General features: G+C 43.9%; 1 protein-coding gene across 1 annotated transcript in view; it reads left to right on the forward strand.

Annotated features, from left to right (window-relative positions):
• Positions 1-23,554, forward strand: part of panx2 (pannexin 2) — a 56,552-nt gene that overhangs the window by 30,755 nt on the left and 2,243 nt on the right. Inside the window, exon 2 of the mRNA XM_078234617.1 lies at positions 20,296-21,720. Within this exon, the coding sequence (XP_078090743.1) occupies positions 20,296-21,720 (1,425 nt within the window). The remainder of the gene's footprint in view (positions 1-20,295; positions 21,721-23,554) is intronic.

Genomic DNA, 23,554 nt, shown 5'->3' on the forward strand with positions numbered 1-23,554 from the left:
TCTTTTTATTCCACAGTAGTTTGCTTTTCTTTCTGAAATAAAGTTCCTGTGTTGAAAATGCAGCCATTAGAAAACAATAGTGCACAAACCTAGAATTCACTTGAGGAACCAGGGAATGAGACCCTCACATATCTGTCTCATTGACCCCAATTCTAACCTAATGTTCCTGGCGAGCTTGGGTCGAAAGTCCCTTTGCATCCTACCCAATTTTACAATCCATTGATTGGTCTACCCGAAGACTTCCGTACTTTTCACTTCCCTTATTGCTGTGGTAACAGCTTTGAATTCTTGTTCTTTGTTCATCTGGTAAAGCCAACATCTTAGTGAGATCCCAGTGCTCAATATTTGCCTGTATCTCCTGCCTCTTTTTACATTTCTCATGGTCTGCATTAACCAAATGAAAAGCTGTGCCCCATCTTTCCAATTTTAGAGATAGGAGCAATCTTCAGAAATGGACAGCGAGTTCATTAGAGCATTCCTCACGGAATTGTATCACTTTTTGGCCAGGTCCACTTACTTGCATTAAAATTGTATATAGAGGAAATTGCCAATTCAGATTGCTTTGCTTTAAATTACTGTAAATAGCAGGGATGTAATTCATTTTGCCAATTGCGCTAAATGGGATTAAGCGAATTAGCAGTTCCCTTTACAATTCTCCCATGGAAATGGAGTTGCTGATTCCCGACCACCCATTTTGAACGGCCAATGCAAAATTAATCTTTGATTTGATTTATTATTGTCACATGTATTAACATACAGTGAAAAGTATTGTTTCTTGCGCGCCATACAGACAAAACATGCCTTTCATAGAGAAGGAAATGAGAGAGTGCAGAATGTAGTGTTGCAGTCATAGCTAGGGTGTAGAGAAAGATTAACTTAATGCGAGGTAAGTCCATTCAAAAGTCTGACAGCAGCAGGGAAGAAGCTGTTCTTGAGTCGGTTGGTACGTGACCTCAGACTTTTGTATCTTTTTCCCGAAGGAAGAAGGTGGAAGAGAGAATGTCCGGGGTGCATGGGTTTCTTAATTATGCTGGCTGCTTTGCCGAGGCAGCGGGAAGTGTAGACAGAGTCAATGGATGGGAAGCTGGTTTGTGTGATGAATTGGGCTACATTCACGACCTTTTGTAATTCCTGCAGTCTTGGGCAGAGCAGGAACCATACCAAGCTGTGATACAACCACAAAGAATGCTTTCTATGGTGCATCTGTACAAGTTGGTGAGAGTCATAGTTGCCATGCCAAATTTCCTTAGTCTTCTAAGAAAGTAGAGACCTTGGTGGGCTTTCTTGACTATAGTGTCAGCATGGGGGGACCAGGACAGGTTGTTGGTGATCTGGACACCTAAAAACTTGAAGCTCTCGACCCTTTCTACTTTGTCCCCATTGATGTAGATAGGGACATGTTCCCCTTTATGCTTCCTGAAGTCGATGACAATCTCCTTCATCTTGTTGACATTGAGGGAGAGATTATTGTTGCCGCTCCAGTTCACCAGATTCTCTATCTCATTCCTGTACTCTGTCTCGTCATTGCTTGAGATCCGACCCACTACGGTGGTGTCGTCAGCAAACTTGAAAATTGACTTGGAGGGGAATTTGGCCGCACAGTCATAGGTGTATAAGGAGTATAGTAGGGGGCTGAGAACACAGTCTTGTGGGGCACCGGTGCTGAGGATGATCATGGAGGAGGTGTTGTTGTCTATCCTTACTGATTGTGGTCTGTGAGATAGGAAATTCAGGATCCAGTCGCAGAGGGAGATGCCAACGGCCAGGCCACGGAGTTTGGAGATGAGTTTCATGAGAATAATAGTGTTGAAGGCTGAGCTGTAGTCAATAAACAGGAGTCTGATATAGGTGTCCTTATTATCTAGGTGTTCCAGGATTGAGCGCAGGGCCAGGGAAATGGCATCTACTGTGGATCTGTTGAGACGGTAGGCAAACTGTAGTGGATCCAGGTAGTCCGGGAGGCTGGAATTGATTCGTGCCATGACTAACCTTTCAAAGCACTTCATAATGATGGATGTCATTATGAGCCACCGGCCGATAGTCATTAAGAGCCACCGGCCGATAGTCATTAAGACAAGCTGCTTGGTTTTTCTTAGGTACCGGGATGATGGTCGTCTTCTTGAAGCAGATAGGGCAGATAATCTCACCCTCATCATGTTGAAAACTATGAAGATCCTTTGGCGAGATTGAATTCAAAAGTAGATGATTGTGGATTCAGTCGACTAGTTTTTGGGATCAGGTGCTATTGATGCGGCTTCATCAGCTGACTACAAATGTGTCCTCCTTCACCACTTGTAACTTACCATTGAACGGGCCACAACAAAATCATTGGCATTGACTCCAATATGGCTAGAACAGGAACACAGTCTGACCTTGACAACTGCAGGCTCCTTAGTCTAGCATCAGGTTTAAGTAAAATAACCTAAGTTATTCTCTCAGCAGACTGGCAGAGTGCCATATTGTAATAATTTATTAACAAATAACCAGCATGAATTTAAAAAGAGAAGACCCTGTCAGATAAACAACCTGCAGTTTGCGATTGTCACAGACAATGTAGACAGCAGAAGTATGTTTGGGCTTTTAGCAACCTTTTGGTGTATCCCATATGAGAAGTTTCTGATTACACTGAGAGCCAATGTATAACTTGGTGCTGAATAAGAAGTGGTGCTCAGTAGGCAGCAACAAAGATGTGTAAGGGAGAGTGAGAATTAAAACCGTAGCAAGACACTTTCTGCTTATTTCCCACCCTGTCTATTTTAACACTGCCTTTTCTTGGGAAACTGAGAATCTACCTAACTCAAGCAAAAGAAACCACATAAGTGTATGCAAATTAGGGTGCTATCACCCAGATAGGACCTCAAATCCATTTTAATTGCCTAATGATATACTCAATAGATATGCATAATAGATATGTCAGAAACTGGATATTTTCTGTAATCACTAATGTTATGACCACATGAGGAGAGGTAAAAATGATTCGCCTATGATGCCAATCCAAGTCTTATCATGACATGATTTTTTGCAAATTTAGCGAGAATGTGCTTTGTTGATACTGCAAGCATTTCATTATATATGCTTTCAATTCATAAAGAGTTAGCCAGACAGGCTTTCTGAGTTCAAACAAAGACCTGGATAAGTTTATTTACACTACTTGCCAAATTTTAAAAAAAATTTCAACCACCATTAATACATCACACACATTTCCTCAGCCCACACACACTAGTACAGATGGTAAAATAAAAGGGTAGGCTAAACATCTTTTATAGTTTGTGAAGATGAAAATCAAATAAATTTACAGTTAGCGATCCTTTGGCTGGTCTCGATGGGGTGATTCTACATTGCAGCCCTTTTATTCAGTTGTCTTCTTAGGTTTAGCTGCAAGGGGCAGATTTCCACATTTTATTTCTGAACGATTTTGGTTTACAGCGGCCTTCTCTTCTCAGGATAGTAACTTTGCAAATCCAGGCGCAATACTTGCAATCAACAGAGAGAGAGACACACACACACAGCTTCCTTGCAGTTTTTTAGTCTAGAACTCTGATCTCTCTTTGTGATCACACTGACTTGGTAAAACACCGGCTGGCTGTATATTCCAGAGGAATTTGATTACCTGCTGCAGTCATTGTTTTGGAGAACAGATAATTGCATTCTGATATCTCATCTCAAAATACTTTTGAAGAGTTTTAAGATAGTGTAAAAGCCAACAGGGGATGGGCTGTTTTGCGTCCCTTAGGTTTGGGGAGGCATTTGGGTGTCTGTTCCCATTTCATCACATTTAGATGGAATGAAAGTTGTTTATTCTGGCTGGCTAGCTGTCCTCCATTATTTTAATAGGATTACAGTTTTTTTAATCCAGCCAGAAAATGGAGAATTAAAATTGCATTTAAAAAAGTCCATGTAACACAAGCCATATAATTGGCATATTTTGTACGATAACAAAATGCTATTATGTAGAACGTTTGATATTGAAGCGTATTGCATGGTTGGAGATGTCGTCTTTCGGATTAAACATCAAACTGAGGCCCCATCTGGCCTCTCAGGAGGATGTAAAATATTCTATTGCACTTTTCGGGGATGAGTAGTGGAGCTCTCCCGGTGACCTGGAGGACTGTGATATTTATTCAGCGTAAAACAGCAGGTTACCATTCTGCATTGGGAAAGATTACTAGTAACATTTCCAAAATCTAATCAGGTGGATGAATGTGGAAAATATTGAACAGTATAAAAAGATCTGAGAAGGTTTAAGATTGTCTTCAACTGGCCACCTCAAGGTGCAGCTGGAAACTTCCTTGCAGTTTTTCAGTACAACACTCTGATATCCCTTTATGATCACTCTGGCCTGGTAAAACAGTTCTAAAAACTGCTGGCTGTATAATCCATCCCCACAACAATGATCTCTTGTAGGGGAAAGGTGGCACAGCACTTCAGGTTTGAAGACGTAGAGAGAGAGAGAGATGGAGAGAAAGGGACCAGATTGGACTGTGATTCTACAGTAACTCAAAAAATTTCAATGTCTTTTAAATTAAACATAAAAATGTTTATATTATTAAAGCAAAATTCCGCAGTTGCTGGAAATACTCCACACATCAGGCAACATCTGTGGAGAGAGAGAACCAGATTTGATTTGATTTGATTTAATTTGCTTTATTATTATCACATGTATTAGCATACAGTGAAAAGTATTGTTTCTTGCATGCTATACAGACAAAACATGCCGTTCATAGAGAAGGAAACGAGAGAGTGCAGAATGTAGTGTTCCAGTTATAGCTCGGGCGTAGAGAAAGGTCAACTTAATGCAAGGTAGGTCCATTCAAAAGTCTGACAGCAGCAGGGAAGAAGCTGCTCTTCAGTCGGTTGGTACGTGTCCTCAGACTTTTGTATCTTTTTCCTGATGGAAGATGGTGGAAAAGACAATGTCCGGGGTGTGTGGGGCAGAGTTAAAGGGACCAATTTTCCGACCATGCTGTGCCTGGCGCAGATCGGGTCAATCCCAGAAAATGGAGAGCGGGCCTAAGAATCAGTTCCGTGCCCAACGTCAAACTATTTGCAATTGTCTCAGCCCCTCTCTACTGGTGCAAACGGGATTGGTCAGCCAGGCCGCAGAGAGCTCGGGCGCCGTTTCTACCATTTATGTGAAGATACTTACATGTCCCAAACTCAAAGGCCAATTAGCATGAGATTGACTGGATTTCAATTTCATTAGCAAGTTTGGCATGCGATTGCACCCCCCCCCCCCCCAACCCCACCTCCTCCCCCAACCCTCCCAGAATGATCCCACCTCTCCAGCAGCAGGAGGTCACACAGGCACGAATCAGTAATGGTCTTCACTAGTGGAGATCCCAGGGGCGATGGCCACGCTGGGAGGATTGGAGGCCATTGCAGCCCCCAGGTGATCAGGAGCATAGCCAGGTAGTGTCCATTGGGCAGTACCCACATGGCAGTGCCCAACTGGCACACAGGCAGTTCCTACTGACCACCCTGTCAGTTCCCATCGGACACCCTGGCAGAGCCAGTTGGGCAAGGGACAGTGTGAAAGGAGTGGGGTCCAAGGTGGGGTGGGGCCTGAGTGGGGGCTATGATGGGGGGCTATGACAGTATGGCTATGACAGAGGGGAGGCAATGCATGGGGGCCTATGCAGGGAAGGTCATGCCCGGGTGGATCATGTGGGGGCGTCATGATGGGGGGACATGGTGGGGGATCCATCGGGAGGGACCCAATGCCTCAATGTTGGCGACCCCTACTGGGGTGAGGGAACATGCTGCCGATGACTGAGGGGTCCCAATGTCCGTGGTGGGGAGAGGTGGCTCCCAGTGCACTGTGAGATCAGGGTGCCATTGCGAAACAGCTCTCTGCAGCCAGGTTCACAGGCCTGTTTAGGCCCCGCCCCCTCAACACCTGCATGCAACTCACCAAAAAAGTGACTGAGTGTGGGGTGATCGCAGTTCAGAGTACGCTTCACGGACTGGCACGTAATGCTCTGGTATTCTCACCGTTATGACACTTGGAGCAGAATTTCTCGGCCGTTCACGTCGGAGGGATTTTCCGGACCCGCTACAGTGAATAGAGATTTGGCTGAGTGCCAAATTCTCTGTCTTTGCTTGAGGCGGCGGTGGGCCATGAATGGCTGAATAATCGCGGCCTTCATTTTTTGGGGGGAAAACATTTCAGGTCGTGGATCTTTCAGATGAAATAATGCCATGGGTACTTTTATGTCTACCTTAGCGCGCAGTTAGGTCCTGTGTTTAATGTCTCATCTGAAAGATAGCACCTCTGACACTGCAGTACGACAAGCTCTGGCATGGCACTTAAACCAAGAACCCTATGATTCAAAGGCAGCGTGCTTCCAACATAGCCACAGCTGTAATACAAAATAACTCACGGTATGCACCTGAATAATTCTTCCTTCACTTTTCAATTATCATGATCTCACACTTCAGGAAATAATTCATTAGGTTCCACTCCCAGCATGGCACAGGGTACAGAAAGATATGCAGTGTTGAAATCCTGTATTCAACCCATGCACACATCTAAAGATGCCTCACACCAGCAGTGCACCGCAATCTCTGCCCTGAACATCTCTTCATACAAATGGATGGTTGGTGAAGTTATGCTGAGACTGGTGCAGGCATCAGATTACATCTGCACCACTGTGCATACACTGTTCAGCTTACCTCTGTTTGAATTGCATTCAGAATATGAGCAAACCTTCCCTTTATGCTTTTCTTAGTCTAAGAGAGAATGGGTAGGATTTTCTGACCACGCTCACCCCAAGGCCAGAAAATCCCGCCAGAGGTCGATGGATCTTTGCATGGTCCATGACCCACCTGCTACGATTCCTGTGGCGGGTGGGACAGGAAAATTCCACCCTATGACTCTATGACAGAAGAAGCAAGTCTGCAAAAAGAAACAAGTTTGTGCCTCTCGAGTTTCTTTTTGTTCTTTGGTTTAGAATAGTTGATTTGTTGCATGTGTACACACAAAGAAAAATAATTCTCGAGTAATTGTTGGAGGTGGTTAGTCATTTAGTTGTACTGCAAAGCACCTCAGCTCCTGCACTCCTCAGGAGTTCGCCAGGATAGTGTCCCATATCCAGTCATCTTCAGATGCTTCATCAATAGCATTCCTTTCACCTCAAGGTTAGATGTGAGAATACTTGCTGCTGTTTGCACAATATTCAGTCCCATTTGTAATGCCTCAGATAGTGAAGCAGTCACATCTGTATGCACGAAGGCCTGGACAACATTCAGGGGGGAATTTTACCATTTTGAGCCTAAGTGCCGAATCTGGGCGTCAAATAGATCCGCGCCTGGAATCCTCTTTGCAGTGCGCCCATACGCGTTTTGCGGGCTCCGGCCCGATCCACGCCGTGGCCGGGGGCTTAGCACTGCCGGACCGATCGGAGCTCTGAAGTGCGCACGCGCAGTTCGAAAAAAATCTGACAGAGCGCGCCCGGGCTCGAAAAAAAAAGCAGAGAGCGGCTCTCTGACGTTCATCCTCTGCTCGGGGGGGTGGGGTGGTGTGTGACCGATCATCCCCTGGGGGGGAGGAGAGGGAGTGTGACATCTCATCCTCTGGTCGGGGGAGGGGTTGGCTTCCAGTCTGCGGCCGATCCCTCCTGCCGGAGTGGACGTGCGGCCATGCCATCCCACAAAACCTTCAGGATGAAGCGATTCCTTGCTAAGAAGATGAAGCAGAACCGGCCGATTCCACAGTGGCCAATTCCACAGTGTCAAGGGATACACCATCACTGGTACACTACCAGCCACAGCCATCTCTCCTGCTCTCTTGCCCCTGCAGGGAAGAGTAATCTGTGGCTGGTAGTGTACCAGTGATGGTGCCAGGAGGCATCGGCCGCAGACTGGCAGCCGACCCCCCCCGACCAGAGGATGAGACGTCACACCCGCCTCCCCCCACCCCAGGGGATGATACATCACACCCCCTCTCCCCCCGCTCCCCCCCAGGGGATGAGACATCACACCCACTCTCCTGCTCCCACCCTCCTCCTCCCCGACCAGAGGATGACCTGGGTCAGGGAGCCGTTGCAGTCTCTGACCCCGCTCTTCGGAGGCTGCAGCGGCGACTTCAGACTTTTATTCGGCTGGTCGGTAACAGCGCGGACGCGGATTGGGCCAGAAGACGGTAAAGTGGGATTCGGCGGTAGAGTTGGGCGCACGGTTCATTAAGTCGATTTAAATGCATGCAAATGCATTTAAATCGTCGGGCCGCCTAATTCGGGCGCAGGCCGGACCCACGCCCGAATCGGGTGTCGGTAAAGGCGCGATCTGCTCAGATTCAGGTGCAGATCGCGTTAAAGGCCCAACGCCCAACTTTACCGCGATTTCGCGCCCGAAAAAGTTTTGGTAAAATCAGGCCCTCAGGCTTGGCCTGATAATTGGCAAATAACATTCACTCCCCTCAAGTGCCAGGCAATGACTTTGAAAAAGAGAGAATCAAACTGTGATAACCCCATGAGGTCCATGGAGAATCACTGATTAATCTCCGAATGCGGGTCATTGAGTCCAAGTTCCCCTGGTAACAGGCAGAGGTCTGCCCAGCTGGAACTCATTCCCTGAGCCTTTTATAAGGCAGGCACAGGACTGGGCCTGCTGAACTGTAGTCCCAGGCAGGCATGAGTGTGCATACCCAACAGGAGTGGTTTTACTTTTAATTTTGTAATAAACTATGTTCCTTTTCTGCCAGTCTTCCTGAGTCCTTACACAAACCATCTCCCCATGATGTTCAATTGCATTACCATCATTGAATCCCCCATCGTCAACATCCTGGGGGATTACCATTGACCTGAAACGGACACAGACCAGCCTTGTGGCTACCAAGATCAGGTCAGAGGCTAGGAATTCTGTGGCGAACAACTCACCTCACCATAATGCTGGAATTAATCAGTTTAGGAGCATCTGAAGGACAAAGACAATGCAACATTTCATGTGGAAATCTTAATACTACTTGTTGGCCTATTATGCCCTCCTAGTATTAGCTGGAGTTTTTCTAAGCTCCTTTAAATTTCAATATCCCTGTCCAATTGGGCAGTAAATATGATGCAGGGAACAGATTTCCATATTTTATTCCTAAAAGATCTCTGTTTTTTAAATAAATTTCTTTTCTCAGAATGGCTACTTTGTAAACCTGGGTGCAACACTTTCGATCAACAGAAAGGGGGAGACACACACAGAAATTTTTCAGTACAGCTGAATTGGAAAATTCCACCCGTAGAGACATGGCAATATATAGCATGGAAACAGGCCCTTTGGCCCAACTCATCCATGCCAACCAGGTTTTTAAACTGAACTAGTCCCATTTGCCTGCTTTTGGCCCATATCCCTCCAAGCCTTTCTTATTCATGTTTCAAACTCGTGCAACCTGTCAAACCTGAATATCACACATGGACCTGGTCCCAAAAGGTTTATACAGAACATTCTGTACTTCATAAAATTCTTCAGAAAGCATAAAAGAAACACTGTTTGTCCTCTTGCCATCAAATAAAGCATGCTGGGCGAATGTCCCTTCACAATGCATGTGCAAACTCCATATGCAATTTAATATTAAAAAATTAGTCTTGTTCACTCCATTGTTGACAATGTATTGCTTGCCATTATTAGTTCTTTAACTATTACAGAGCTCGAGTTTTCCATGTGTTTGATGTCATTGTTTTTTATTAGACTAATTTCAGAAGACCAAAGTCAGAATTTCTTTTGTCCAGGAGGTGCCCCGGACTGGTGCACAGCGGCGTCCCCGTTAGCCAAGCTATAAATCAAGGTTATTCCCCCTTGTTTGGACCCGTTCATCAGAAGCAATGGGGTACACATTCCACAGTTCCACAGTGCAAAGATGTGCGGGTCAGGTGGATTGGCCTTGCTAAAATTGCCCCTTAGTGTCAGGGGGATTAGCTAGGGTAAATGCATGGGGTTGTGGGGATAGAGCCTGGGTGGGATTGTGATCGGCGTAGGCTCGATGGGCCAAATGGCCTCCTTCTGCAGTGTAGGGATTCTATGATTCTATTCTATGATTAATGTAAAACTGTGAAATTTGGGGATAGCTGGAGCATATCAAATTCAGTTCTATTAGAAACTCTGTTCTCCGTTCCCAATTTCGCCCTTTGCAAAATCTCAGCGGGACGGAACCCCTGTGGATGGTGGGCACTGACTGTATTGGCAACTCTAGCTACTTAGTTCAGCCTGAATTCTGGGACACTGCTCATTCAGAAGGACATGAAGGCTTTGAAGAGGGCAGAGAGAAATTTACAAGAATGATTCCAGGAATGAGGGACTTTAGTTACTTGGAAAGATTGGAGAAGCTGGAATTGTTCACCTCAGAGAGAAGAAGATCGAGAGGAGATTGATGGAGGTGTTCAAAATCACGAGGAGTCCAGAGCAGAGAAACTGTTCCCACTGGAGGTAAGGCTGAGAAGGAGAGGACACCAATTTAAGATGATTGGCAAAAGAATCATAGACAACTTGAGGAAAAGTTTGTTTACGCATTGAGTCGTTCCAATCTGGAATGTACTGCCTGAAAGGCTACAGGATGTAGATCCAACCAAGGCTTTTGAAAGGGAATTGAATAAGTAGTTGGATGAAAAAAGATTGCAGGTCCGCAAGGAAAGGGTGTGGGAGCGGGATGAGCTAAATTGTCCTTGAATAGAGCTAGCATGAGCCGAATGGGCCAAATGACCACTTTCTGTACTGTATTCATTCTATGATTCTAGATATCGTTGAATAGCAAAATAGTGGAGGAAGTGCTTCAGTGTACATAGAATTCTTGACCAAAAGTGTTATCTTTCTATAGCATTGTTGTATTTCATTGTTACTTTCAAACATAGCTTGTAGAACCGCAGGAAGCTATTATTCCTGTTTTTCTAGATGATACAGTGAATTCTTCTGACAGTGTTGAATAATGAAAGGCTTTTCTCTCTCATTTTACTGGCTGTCTTGTGATTACAGTTTTACTTCAGCTACAGAAAGGTTACTGCAGCCTTCCAAAATGTAAAGGCAACACGCCAGTACTTTTCCAGTTGCATACACTGGAAGTACCAGCAGACACTAGCTGTTATGCAACCTTACCCAAATCAGTCATATATAATCACTCTGAACATTGGCATGTTATTTTGATACTGGAGAGGAAGTTTACCTATTATCATAAGGTGATTTGAGTTGAGTGAGGGAGAATCAATAACTGCACAGGAAGGCAGACTCTTGGTAACTCAGCAAGTTATGAGTAGATGAGCGAAGGGAAGCGTCTCAAGTTCAGTCTTCAGGCTGTACTGAGTTATTTGATCTCGGCTCTGGCTGATCTTCCTCCTGTAATCGCAAGGGAACGTCTGACCTGCTGCTTATTGTGATTCAGCAATCCCTGCTGGAAGTACACATCCATTGTAAACATTGGACGGCAACAGTGTCAAGGTCAGCTGCGATGTTTTCTCTCTTAGCCTACTTGCCTTTACTGTCACACTTCATGCATGAATAATAGCAAATCAGCACTTCTGCAGAATTGTACATGTATCTGTACGGGAAGGGGACGATTGGTGTGTAAGCACAAGGAGGAAAGGCTAGCTGACTCAAAGGACAAGCGTACAGCAGTGATTTACAGGGAAAGGTACAAGCAAGGAATACAATAGTTTGTGGCCAATTCCTTTGTGATTGTTGAAAAGGTTATAAAGATGAAAGTAAAGACCTTTACGGATGAGATGGTGAAATCATTCTTCTGTTTCATTTTGATAAACATTTGGATTAAGCTCTTTGGACACAGATAGAAATAAGGAAGTAATTAGATTGGTACTCCCGGTGGGACCAGCTGACATTACTTTACACGAGTTGTTCAACATGTTACAGTTTCATTTAGTGGCTAAATTAATATTTGGATATGCTGAGCCTGATTACCGCACAGATTCTAAAATGATTTCCACTGTATTGATCATGCGTAAATCTATAATAATTTTTGGAACTGTAAGTACCAGATCTCCAATCTACCTTGAAAAGTAGTCATGGTCTTTCTCTTTTTTTTTCTGATTTGTAACTGATTTATGCAAATTGTTAGTTGCTTGCTGGTTCTCCAAATAAATCTTTCTGCTTTAGATTTTTCGGTTTCCTGTTTATTCATTATTTTTAGCTTCTGGCTTGAAACACATTGATTTATTTTTCACTGTACACATTTTTCTTTTGTTTCCTTGTACGCTTCATGAAGTCAATATAAATATATCTATATTCGTCAATTATTTTGATGATATTTCTGTTGGGCCGCCGACTCACGATCACCCATTTTACACTGTCACACAAAGTCAAAGTCAACCCCAATATTTTGGAAAGGAAATATAGCATATGTCTGGAGGCTGAACTTGATATTAAGGGTAATATTTTGCTTTTGTTTCTTCTCTGCCCAATTTCCCCACCTCCTTTCCCTCTTGAAGATGTTGACTCATTGACAAGATCTAAATTCATACACATCAATCATCCTCTGGTACCTTACCCAAATGGTCAATCGTTACATTGGAACCCTCAGAGTGAATGTTGGTAGGTTATTGAGCTAACAGCCAAGACTGATCCTATTCCCACTTGCATACATGGGAAGATCCAACAAGGGAAACTGCAGAACAATTCCATCTGATTTTCCCCTCAAAGATGTACGGTGCTGAATCCAATTAGCATACCCCCCCCAAACCATTGCCCTTGTTGAGATCACTTAATTCAGCTGGGATTCTACTTTCTGGTCTGTGCTACCCCATTACACACTGGATAAACTCTCTTATCTACCACAGGAAACCTGCTTTTTAACATTTGGCCTTTCCACGCCTCTAAAAATTCAGTGTTAATGATTTGTTTTGTGAAAATGCAACCCAGTAAATGCAAAGAATTATGCAAGCATTTTCGCTGGAAATCTCTGATCTCGCCTGCGGCTGGGATTCCCCAGTGCATCTGCAATGAATGCAGCGGAACCCTCTGATCTGACCCATGGTTGGGGTTCTCCGGTGTATCTGCAATGGATGCAGCGGAAATCTCTGATCTCATCCACAGCCAGTGCGGCTACAATGAATGGAGCTTTGGCTGAACCCCAAATTCTGCACTCTCATTGGCAGCGGGGTGGGAATGGACAAGATCGGAGAATACCGCCCTTTATCTTACAGAAACAAAATACATAAGAACTAGGAGCAGGAGTAGGCCATCTGGCCCCTCGAGCCTGCTCCGCTATTCAATAAGATCATGGCTGATCGTTTTGTGCATTCAGCTCCACTTACCTGCCCACTCACCATAACCCTTAATTCCTTTACTGTTCAAAAATCTATCCATCTTTGCCTTAAAAACATTCAATGAGGTAGCCTCAACTGCTTCACTGGACAGGGAATTCCACAGATTCACAACCCTTTGGGTGAAGAAGTTCTTCCTCAACACAGTCCTAAATATGTTCCTCCTTATTTTAAGGCTAGTTCTAGTTTCACCTGCCAGTGGAAACAACCTCTCTCTTCCATCTTATCTATTCCCTTCATAATTTCTATAAGATCCCCCCTCATTCTTCTGGATTCACATGAGTATAGCCCCAGTCTACTCAGTCTCTCCTCATAAGTCAACCCTCTCAAGTCTGGAATCAACCCAGTAAATCTACTCTGCACCCCCTCCACTGCCAGTACATCCTTTCTCAAGGAAGGAGACCAAAACTGTACACAGTACTCCAGGTGTGGCCTCACCAGCATCTTATACAGCTGCAACATAACCTCCCTGTTTTTGAAATCCATCCCTCTTGCAATGAAGGACAAAATTCCATTTGCCTTTTAAATGACCTGCTGCACTGCAAACCAACTTTTTACAATTCAAATACAAAAACACCTTTTTTGTCAGAGAGAGTAAAAATAATTAAAGATGCTAGTATAACTTTATCGATCATAAAATTTTATTTTATAAAACGCCACAATAGATTTGGAATGAATCCAGTAAAGAGGCAAACAAAATGTATTAAAGTCACACAAATATACAGAAAAAAATCACTACCTCCTTCCTTAGAATTTACATAATCCAATGCATAATATACTTGCAAGAATGAGAGGGGGAAAAATGCATCAATTGAAAAACTAATATGCATCAGAAAACATTTTGGCACTTTGATCTATCATGCATTCAACTGTATGTCAATGCTGACTCCATTACAGTCCTCGACAGAATCGCAAAACAACTAATGGAAAACTAATAGTTTGGTAGATAGACACTTGCTTTAAATTATTTGTGTTGTTTGTCTAAAGCAAAATGGGAAGGCAGATAGGAATTCTCAGAAGGCATATAGGCCTTCCAGTAATATCATTACTTGTGTATATCATTTCACGACTAATTCACCTGCTTCTGTTACTGCTGCATAATTAATAAGTACAGCCATGCAAGCTGCTTAACATCCCATTATTTTACAAGAGTTCCTGTTACTACAAAGTGAAAACCTAATAATTACTTTAGGTGTCACCATGATATTCATTGCTACTCATCAATGGCTCCTCAAATAAGTAAATTTTTTTAGCATGTAGGAGGGTACTATAGATCATGTCTAATCTCTAGTTGAGCACCATAGCTGTCATATAATTACAAAAATATGAACTATAAAGTTTTGCATTATAAAATGTAAGGACATTTGAAAATACCCGCGTATTGACTGGGCTATTTGGTGAAATAACCAATTTGCTTACATCTTCCTTTGACGGTAATATGAAACTTCAGCTTAAAAAATGTCAAATTGTCTTCTTGCATCATGCACCTTCCCCATCCAAGTTGGTGACTGACCCTCTTTGAGACAGTAAGCTTTAGGGGCTGCACGGTGGCACAGTGGTGAGCCCTGCTGCTTCACAGCACCAGGAACCCAGGTTTGATTCCCGGCTTGGGTGACTGTGCGGAGTCTGCACGTTCTCCCTCCCCGTGTCTGCATGGGTCTCCTCCGGTTTCTTCCCACAGTGCAAAAGACGTGCTGATTAGGTGCATTGGTCATGCTCAATTCTCCCTCAGTGTATCCGAACAGGCGCCGGAGTGTGGCGACCACGGGATTTTCACAGTAACTTCATTGCAGTGTTAATGTAAGTCTACCTGTGACACTAATAAATAAACTTAAGCTTTAAAAGATTATGGTAATTGAGCTCTCAAACTAAACTAGGATGGGTCAACAGTGGTCTTCAACTCTTAATCTGACTCTATTTTTGTCACTCCTCAAGGTAAACTGCTTGGTCTCTCATAATGGCATTGCTGAGATCAGTAACCCACCTGGTGGAGGATCTCAGGATGAATGTCCATCCTCATATTGAGTGGAGCATAACAATGGAATTCTGCAACTTTGCTTCATTACGCTAAATTGTTTCTCTTGCATGTAAATGACCACAAATATACTTACTCTACAAATACAATTATTCCATATCTATAGTTTTATTATTATTTAATTCATATAATGTTATTGTTTATCTTTGATAGAGCAAGGAACAAATAAACTTGGGATGAATTAGGTTAAGCCAATTATTAACGGGTGCCACACAATTCTTCCCCAATGGCTAATTTTATTGCATGTCACATTTGCATCCCTTGGTAGCTCATGTGTCGTCATACATGTGTCATCTAACTGTGCTACTCTAACAACCGTCTAAAACAAAAAATCAAAAATCATTAGCTAGCTCTGTGAAGTAGCTTTAATTTCCAATGCATGAGGTTTGATTTAATAGAATTCACTCATGTTAAATTCACTAGCAACATGGCCCCCAATATGAATTTTATTTTGGTAACACACAGATCATGAGAACAAAGAACAAGAACAAAGAACAATACAGCACAGGAACAGGCCCTTCGGCCCCCCTAGCCTGCGCCGCTCATGTGCCCAACTAGACCATTCGTTTGTATCCCTCTATTCCCGATCTGTTCATGTGGCTATCTAGATAAGTCTTAAACGATCCCAGCGTGTCCGCCTCAATCATCTTGCTTGGCAGTGCATTCCAGGCCCCCACCACCCTCTGTGTAAAATACGTCCCCCTGACATCTGTGTTGAACTGGATGAGCTGGATTCTCCGACCTTGCTGGCAGTGGTTGGCAGGGCATGCATGGCTGGATAGTTCCGGCCTATGTACTAGTAATTTTCCTTACATTAGTAATGTTCATGGCACTTGCATCACCCTGTTGAACAGAATATAACCACTGATCATGATTGCTGCAACACACACTGGAGCCAGCTAATGTTGGTGGTTTGCTATTATTTAGTTTAAATTAATATTTTGAATTGAGAATGTGCTTTACAAACGCTGGCTACTGCAGCAGGGGCAAAAGTTGAGACATGAAGATTATCCATTACCAAATGATTCAGTTTTTTTTTTAAATGCCAAATTAAAGAGACCACAATGTCAGGACAACACTTCATGTTATTCACCCAGGTTTATTACACATTTATGCTACATTTGAATACTGAAAAATATATATAGATATATAAGCATGTAATATCACAGAGCTCCAGTTCATTATAAATAGGCTTCTTTGGTCTCTGATTAATATATGCATGATTATTTTTATGTTTAATACCAACATCTGCAGATGAATTTGAGAAATATGCAAATCTGGCTAACTTAAAGTGATTTGGTTTACTTGCAAAGCATCAACAAAATGCCAAATTCCATGATCTACACATGGAGGTAGAACTGATTTGCTGTCACAACTTCCTAATGTTTAGATTGGCTTGGAGCTTAGGCACATTGATAGGTGATTACTTTTCATCACATGTATTTTTTTTTCCCCAGAACTCCAACTCCAGAATAGCTTTTATGTGCCTGGACTCCAAATTAAACATATTTGCTGACTATCTTGTGGAGGCTATCCAGGCTATCACTGGCTTAGTTTAAATTCAACCTAGTTATAAAGGATCCTAATTCCAGAAAATTTACTGTGTGGCTACAGCTATGGATCACTTTGTAAGACAGCAAGTTTGCCTCCTATCAATTTGATATGGCATTATGCAAACAATTACTTTGAAGAAACTGCGGTATGATTGCCTGTATTGGGGGTGCAGCTCAATTGCAGAGATGTTGATCTTCAGAACTCTTGGATACAAAGAGTATTTCGTAACCACAACTGACGGATCCGATCTAAGCTCTGCAGTCCTGCCATACTGGGACGGCACAGTGGCACAGTGGTTAGCACTGCTGCCTCACAGCGCCAGGTTCCCGGGTTAGATTCCCGGCTTGGGTCACTGTCTGTGCGGAGTCCGCACGTTCTCCCCATGTCTACATGGGTTTCCTCCGGGTGCTCTGGTTTTCTCTCACAGTCCGAAAGAAATGCTGGTTAGGTGCTTTGGTCATGCTAAATTCTCCCTCAGTGTACCCGAACAGGCGCTGGACAGTGGCGACTAAGGGATTTTCATAGTAACTTCATTGCAGTGTTAATGTAAGCTTATTTGTGACACTGATGAATAAACTTTAAAACATTCAGTCATGAACAGTGGTGGATAATTAAACAACTAACTCGGGGAGGATGCCCTATGAATATCCCCCATCTCCAGCAGGAACCCAGCACATCAATGCAAAAGATATGATGAAACATTAACAACCTTCAGCCAGAGGTACCAAGTGGATGATCCATCTTGGCCTCCTCTGGAGGTCCCCTGCATCACAGGTGCCAGTCTTCAGCCAATTCAATTCTATCAATGATAAGCTCTAACCTGCTCACTGACATTCAGTTTGGATTCCGCCAGGGCCACTCAGCGCATGACCTCATCATAGCCTTGGTTCAAACATGGACAAAAGAGCTGAATTCAAGAGATGAGATTGACTGCCCTTGACATCATGGCTGCATCTGACTGAATGTGGCATCAAGGAGCCCGAGCAAAACTGAAGTCAATGGGAATAGGGGGGAAACTCTCACTGGTTGGAGTAGAGCAGTACAATGGAAGATGATTGTGATTGTTGGAGGTCAATCATCTCAGCACTGGGACATTATTGCAGGAGTTCCTCAAGGTAGTGCCTTTGGCCCAAACATCCTCAGCTGTTTCATCAATGGCCTTCCCTCTATCATAAAGTCAAAGTGAGGATGTTCACTGGTGATTGCACAATATTCAGCACCATTTGTGACTCCTCAGATACAGGCTTTCCATATGCAGCAAGACTTGGACAATGTACAGGCCTGGGCTGATAAGTGGCAAGGAATATTTGCCACATAAGTGTCAGGCAATGACCATCTCCAACAAGAGAGAATCTAACCATCTCCCCTTGTCATTTAATAACATTAACATCACTGAAACCCCCACTAACAACATCCTGAAGGTCAACTGAATTCACAGACTGAATTGGACTACCCATATAAACACTGTGGCTACAAAAGCAGGCCAGACACTGGGAATTCTGTGAAGAGTAATGTACACCCTGACTCCCCAAAGCCTGTGTACCATCTACAAGGCACAAGTCAGGATTGTGATGGAATACTCTCCACCTGCCTAGATGAGTGCAGTTCCAACAACACTCAAAAAGCTGAACACATTCCAGAACAAAACAGTCTGCGTGATTGGCACCCATACACAACCTTCAACATCCACTCCCTCTACTATCGACTGACACACAGTGGCAGTAGTGTGTACCATCTACAAGATGCAGTGCAGTAACTCACTAAGGTTCCTCCAACAGCATCTTCCAAACCCACAACCTCTACAGCCTGAAAGGATAAGGGAAGCAGTCGCATGGGAACACCATCACCTGGAAATTCCCCTTCAAGTCACACACCATCCTGACTTGGAACTATATTGCTGTTCCTTCACTGTCACTGGGTCAAAATGGTGGAACTACATCCCTAACAGCACATGGGTGTACCTGCACCACATGGCCTGCAGTGGTTTGAGAAGTCAGCTCACCGTCACCTTCTCAAGGGCAATGGGGGATTGGCAATTGTAATGACTCAGGAAGCCCGGCTGAAAAGGAATATAGTTGATTGCAGAATGCAAAATAAAATCACTGCCGTGATGTACACACTCTAGTCCCTGCTAGGCCTACTGTTCAGCAGGCCCACTCCCAGGTCTGCCTTATCAAAGGCTCAGGTAAGGAGTTCCAGCTGGGCAGGCCACTGCTTGTTACCAGGGGAACTCATATTCAACAAGCCTCATGGGGAGATCAATCAGTGATTCCCCATGGACCTCATGGGGGTTATCACAGCAATAAATGCTGGCCTAGCTAGTGACACCCACATCCCATGACCAAATAAAAAAATAATTGTGCAGGGGTATGCCTAGACCAATGTGAAACATTTAAATTTATCATGTTCTCATGTTCAGTAGCAATCCCATTTCCTCAATGTTTAGAGGAATTATTCATGAATATCTTTCTAACATTGACGGTTCCTCAGAGCTGTATTCAAATTCAGAAAGTTGACCTCCATACTACTTTCCCTAGATTGTAGCTCTCTGAATAAGTGGAGAGAGAAGGGCAGAATTTTATGCACCTTTCGAGTAAGAAAGTGGGCGCCCTGCGATTTTAAATATAAAATGGCCTCAGGATTTTGCCGCCATTATTGTGGGGCAGGGCGGGGTTGGGGTGGGGGGTGGGGACTGGTATTGCCTCCATGGTGGTTTATGACTGCAGCTCCAACAAGGCAGGCAGGAAGGGAAGGCCTCTAAGCCTGCCTGGAGCATGGGTTCCCCCCACGAAGCCTGTATTCAAAAATTCCACTTGGTATCCAACAATAGGCCTTTAGCGAGGTAAATCCGTCACTTGTGGGTGCACTTGCCAGCTCCCACCCCGTTCTCACCACCCCAATCCGTCTCCAGAAAAAATGCCCCAGGCCCCCCGGGGCTGGAGCCAGGAAACCAACATATGCCATCCAGCGGCACTCATTTACCCACCCTCTGCCCACCTCCTTTTCCAGCTAAAAATAACCAGCTAAAAATGCAGCCTAAACGTCAGTGGAGTGAACAGATCTTGGAAGATTACCTGCACTGTGAAAACTGGAGCACAAGCAGAGCAAATAAAAGATTTTTCCGACAAGATTCGCATGTGCCTCAGGATGTAATATAACATTTATTAAGGTCTGTAAAGAGAAAAGCTTCTTCCTTTCAAAAGATCACAGTCCCTTATGACAAATAATGCCACAATCTAAGTAACTTGGCAGGACTGAGAGAGAGGGAGCTTTCTAACTGTGCGTAGGGCTGAATAATGAACAGAATAATTTAATAATCGGCTCAAAGGCCAGATGTCAACATTTGAAAAATGAAATGTAATATAATTGATGGAGTTATTGAAGATTATTTATTTTACAGAGCACCTTTGACAGGTTAAAAAAAAAACAACCGTGACTTTTCTCTCTCTTGTACAGAAGAATCGATATACTGTTACACGCCAAACAATTTCACCCGTGATCAGGCTTTATACGCCAGAGGATACTGTTGGACTGAGCTGAGAGATGCTGTCCCTGGCGTTGAACCCAGTCAGCGGCCATCCCTTTTTGAGCACAAGTTCCTCCCCTATGCCCTCCTCGCCTTCGCTGGCATCATGTACATCCCGGCCCTGGGCTGGGAGTTCCTGGCCTCCACCAGGCTGACCTCCGAGCTGAACTTCCTGCTCCAGGAGATAGACAACTGCTACCACCGAGCGGCGGAAGGACGGGCTCCCAAAATCGAAAAGCAGATCCAGTCGAAAGGGGCGGGCATCACCGAGAAAGAGAAGAGGGAAATTATTGAAAACGCGGAGAAGGAAAAGAGCCCGGAGCAGAACCTATTCGAGAAGTATCTGGAACGACGAGGGCAAAGCAACTTCCTGGCCAGGCTTTACCTGTCCCGGCAGTTGTCGGTTGTCTTTCTGAGTATCATTCCCATCACGTATCTGTGCACTTACTACGTGAACCAGAAACAGAATGAGTTCACTTGCCCTCTGGGGGAGCCACCAGACTTGTCCAGCAGTGAGATGCTGCATGTTCACGTCAACTGCAAACTGCCTTCGGTGCAGATGCAGCGCATCATCGCTATAGTAGACATCGTTCTGCTGTGCTTCATAAACCTCATCATTTTGATAAACCTAATCCACCTTTTTATAGTTAGGAAATCCAACTTTATATTTGATAAACTCCACAAAGTTGGCATCAAGACTAGAAAGCAGTGGCAGAAGTCGCAGTTCTGTGACATAAACATTTTGGCTTTGTTTTGTAACGAGAACCGCGACCACATCAAGTCGCTGAACCGCCTGGATTTCATCACCAATGAAAGCGACCTCATGTATGACAACGTTGTCCGGCAGTTGCTAGCGGCTCTGGCCCAGTCCAACCACGATGTCACGCCGACCATGCGGGATGCGGGCATCCAAACCATTGACCCCAGCGTAGACCCGGCTGACATCGAGGTCAATGAGCAGCTGATTATAAAGCGGCCCAGGAAGAAAATGAAATGGATCCCCACCACCAACCCACTGCCTTTCAAAGAGCCTTCAACTGCCCTGAAGTTTGAAAATAACAAAGGGGAAAAGCCCAAGCCCGCCAGACGTAAGATAGCGACAGATGGTCTTGCAGCCCCCCTCCTGGACTCAACTTCCAAATATTTCCAAGATTCATCTTCCAACAAAGTCGAAGGAAACATTAGTGTCAGTAGCGAGAAAAAGCACAGTCGGCACTTGTCTTTGGATGTTCATCCGTACATTGTGAACACCAAAAAGATCAAGCCTGAAAATCAGGAGAGTTGCACAACTAAAGAGGGGGACTTGCTGCACTCAGAAGAGAATATGCTGACGCACGTGCCATCTCCTATTAAAGGTGAAGTGTGAGTTTACTGAATATTAATAACCTTAAAGCAATGGATAAGTGCAGAGTAATGTTACTTGCTTTACATGGAGTTGGTGTTTCTTCTGATGTTCTGCATATTTCTGGAAACGTGGGGAAACATGGGAGCAATACAGTGGCACAGTGGTTAGCACTGCTGCCTCATAGCGCTAGAGACCCGGGTATGATTTCCCGGTTGGGTCACTGTCTGTGTGGAGTCTGCACGTTCACCCCCCTGTGTCTGAGTTGGTTTCCTCTGGGTGCACCGATTTCCTCCCACAGTCTGAAAGACATGCTGTAGGTGCATTGACCCGAACAGGCGCTGGGTTGTAGCGACTAGGGGAATTTCACAGTAACTTCATTGCAGTGTTAATGTTAGCCTTACTTGTGACTAAAGAATATGCTTTATTTTTACTTTTATTTTCAGTATTGTGTATTTTCATGCCACATTTTGCTAGACAAGTCCCCAGATCCCTTTCTGATAGGTCTTGTAAATTTAATAAGTTTGAAACCAGTAACCAAATGTCCATGAGCTTGTGGTGCGTGACATTTACAGAGACTGGAGTTGTAATGAATCATGAGGCATCAAAGCTAACCCACTGAGATGAACAGTGTCTGCATTAGCAATTGCAGAGTTAAAAGGGGATGACACAGATTCCAAACCTGCACCAACGAGACTGTCAAACTCATCCACTATTTAATATTGTAATGCTTTCAAAGCAAATATTTTTATTATTACATACTAAACCCAATAACATTCCAGAATTAAGTAGCACTTTGGAGTTGATATTTCTAAAATGTCAGTGTATGTGAAATGCAAGGGAGTGCCAACATTACAACATCTGATTGTGAGTATATTTTAGTTATTACCATCCAAAACCTGCACTCTCTATTTGCAGAAACGTATATTTTCTCATGAACGTGACATTTTCCTTTGCCAGACAATTCTTTATGTGAAATATTTTTATACGTCATGATCAGAATCGAAGCTGTGGATGGGGTGGCACGCTGGCCCAATGGTTAGCACTGCTGCCTCACAGCACCGGGGACCTGGGTTCAATTCCTGGCTTGGGTCACTGCCTGTGCAGAGTCTGCACATTCTTCCTGCATCTGCGTGGGTTTCCTCCCACAGTCCGAAAGATGTGCCATGCTAAATTCTCCCTCAGTATACCTGAACAGGCGTTGGAGTGTGGCAACTAGGGGATTGTCACAGTAACTTCATTGCAGTGTTAATGTAAGTCTATATTGTGACACTAATAATTAAACTTACCTAATTCATAATCATTGATGTATCTGTAAATATTCTTGTTCTCCATTAAGTGTTTTGTTTCTCTTGGTTTTTCTTCATTTCATCTGGATTATTTTCTGCTTCCATTCATCGCTGGTCACATTGTGCAAAACCTTTCAACGTTCTCCATTCTCATGTTATCACGTTCCACCCAAAAAAATCTACCCAATCAAATCCCAGCAAAAATAAGAAGCCACTGATATAATTCCTCACCCACCTCACTATATATCTTTAACAAATAAAACATTCCACACCAAAATTATATAAATCTCGCAGAACAATTTGAAAATTACACATCGGCTTAACTCCCAACAACTCCTCATAACCTCTCCACATTCAACACAGCACCCTTTAAGATATTGGGATTGGGATGTATATATATCACACCCCCACTATAATTCGAGATCCATAGCCAATAAACTAACCAGAGACCAGGGGCTGGATTTTCCACCTGGGGCGAAAAAACAGAAATTGGGATTATTCCTGGGTTCCGACCCAACCCGACTCATTGGGATTTCTCGTGGAGATTCCAGCTTAATT

The sequence above is a fragment of the Mustelus asterias genome, chromosome 19, assembly GCF_964213995.1.
Source record: "Mustelus asterias chromosome 19, sMusAst1.hap1.1, whole genome shotgun sequence".
Classification (NCBI taxonomy): Eukaryota; Metazoa; Chordata; class Chondrichthyes; order Carcharhiniformes; family Triakidae; genus Mustelus; species Mustelus asterias.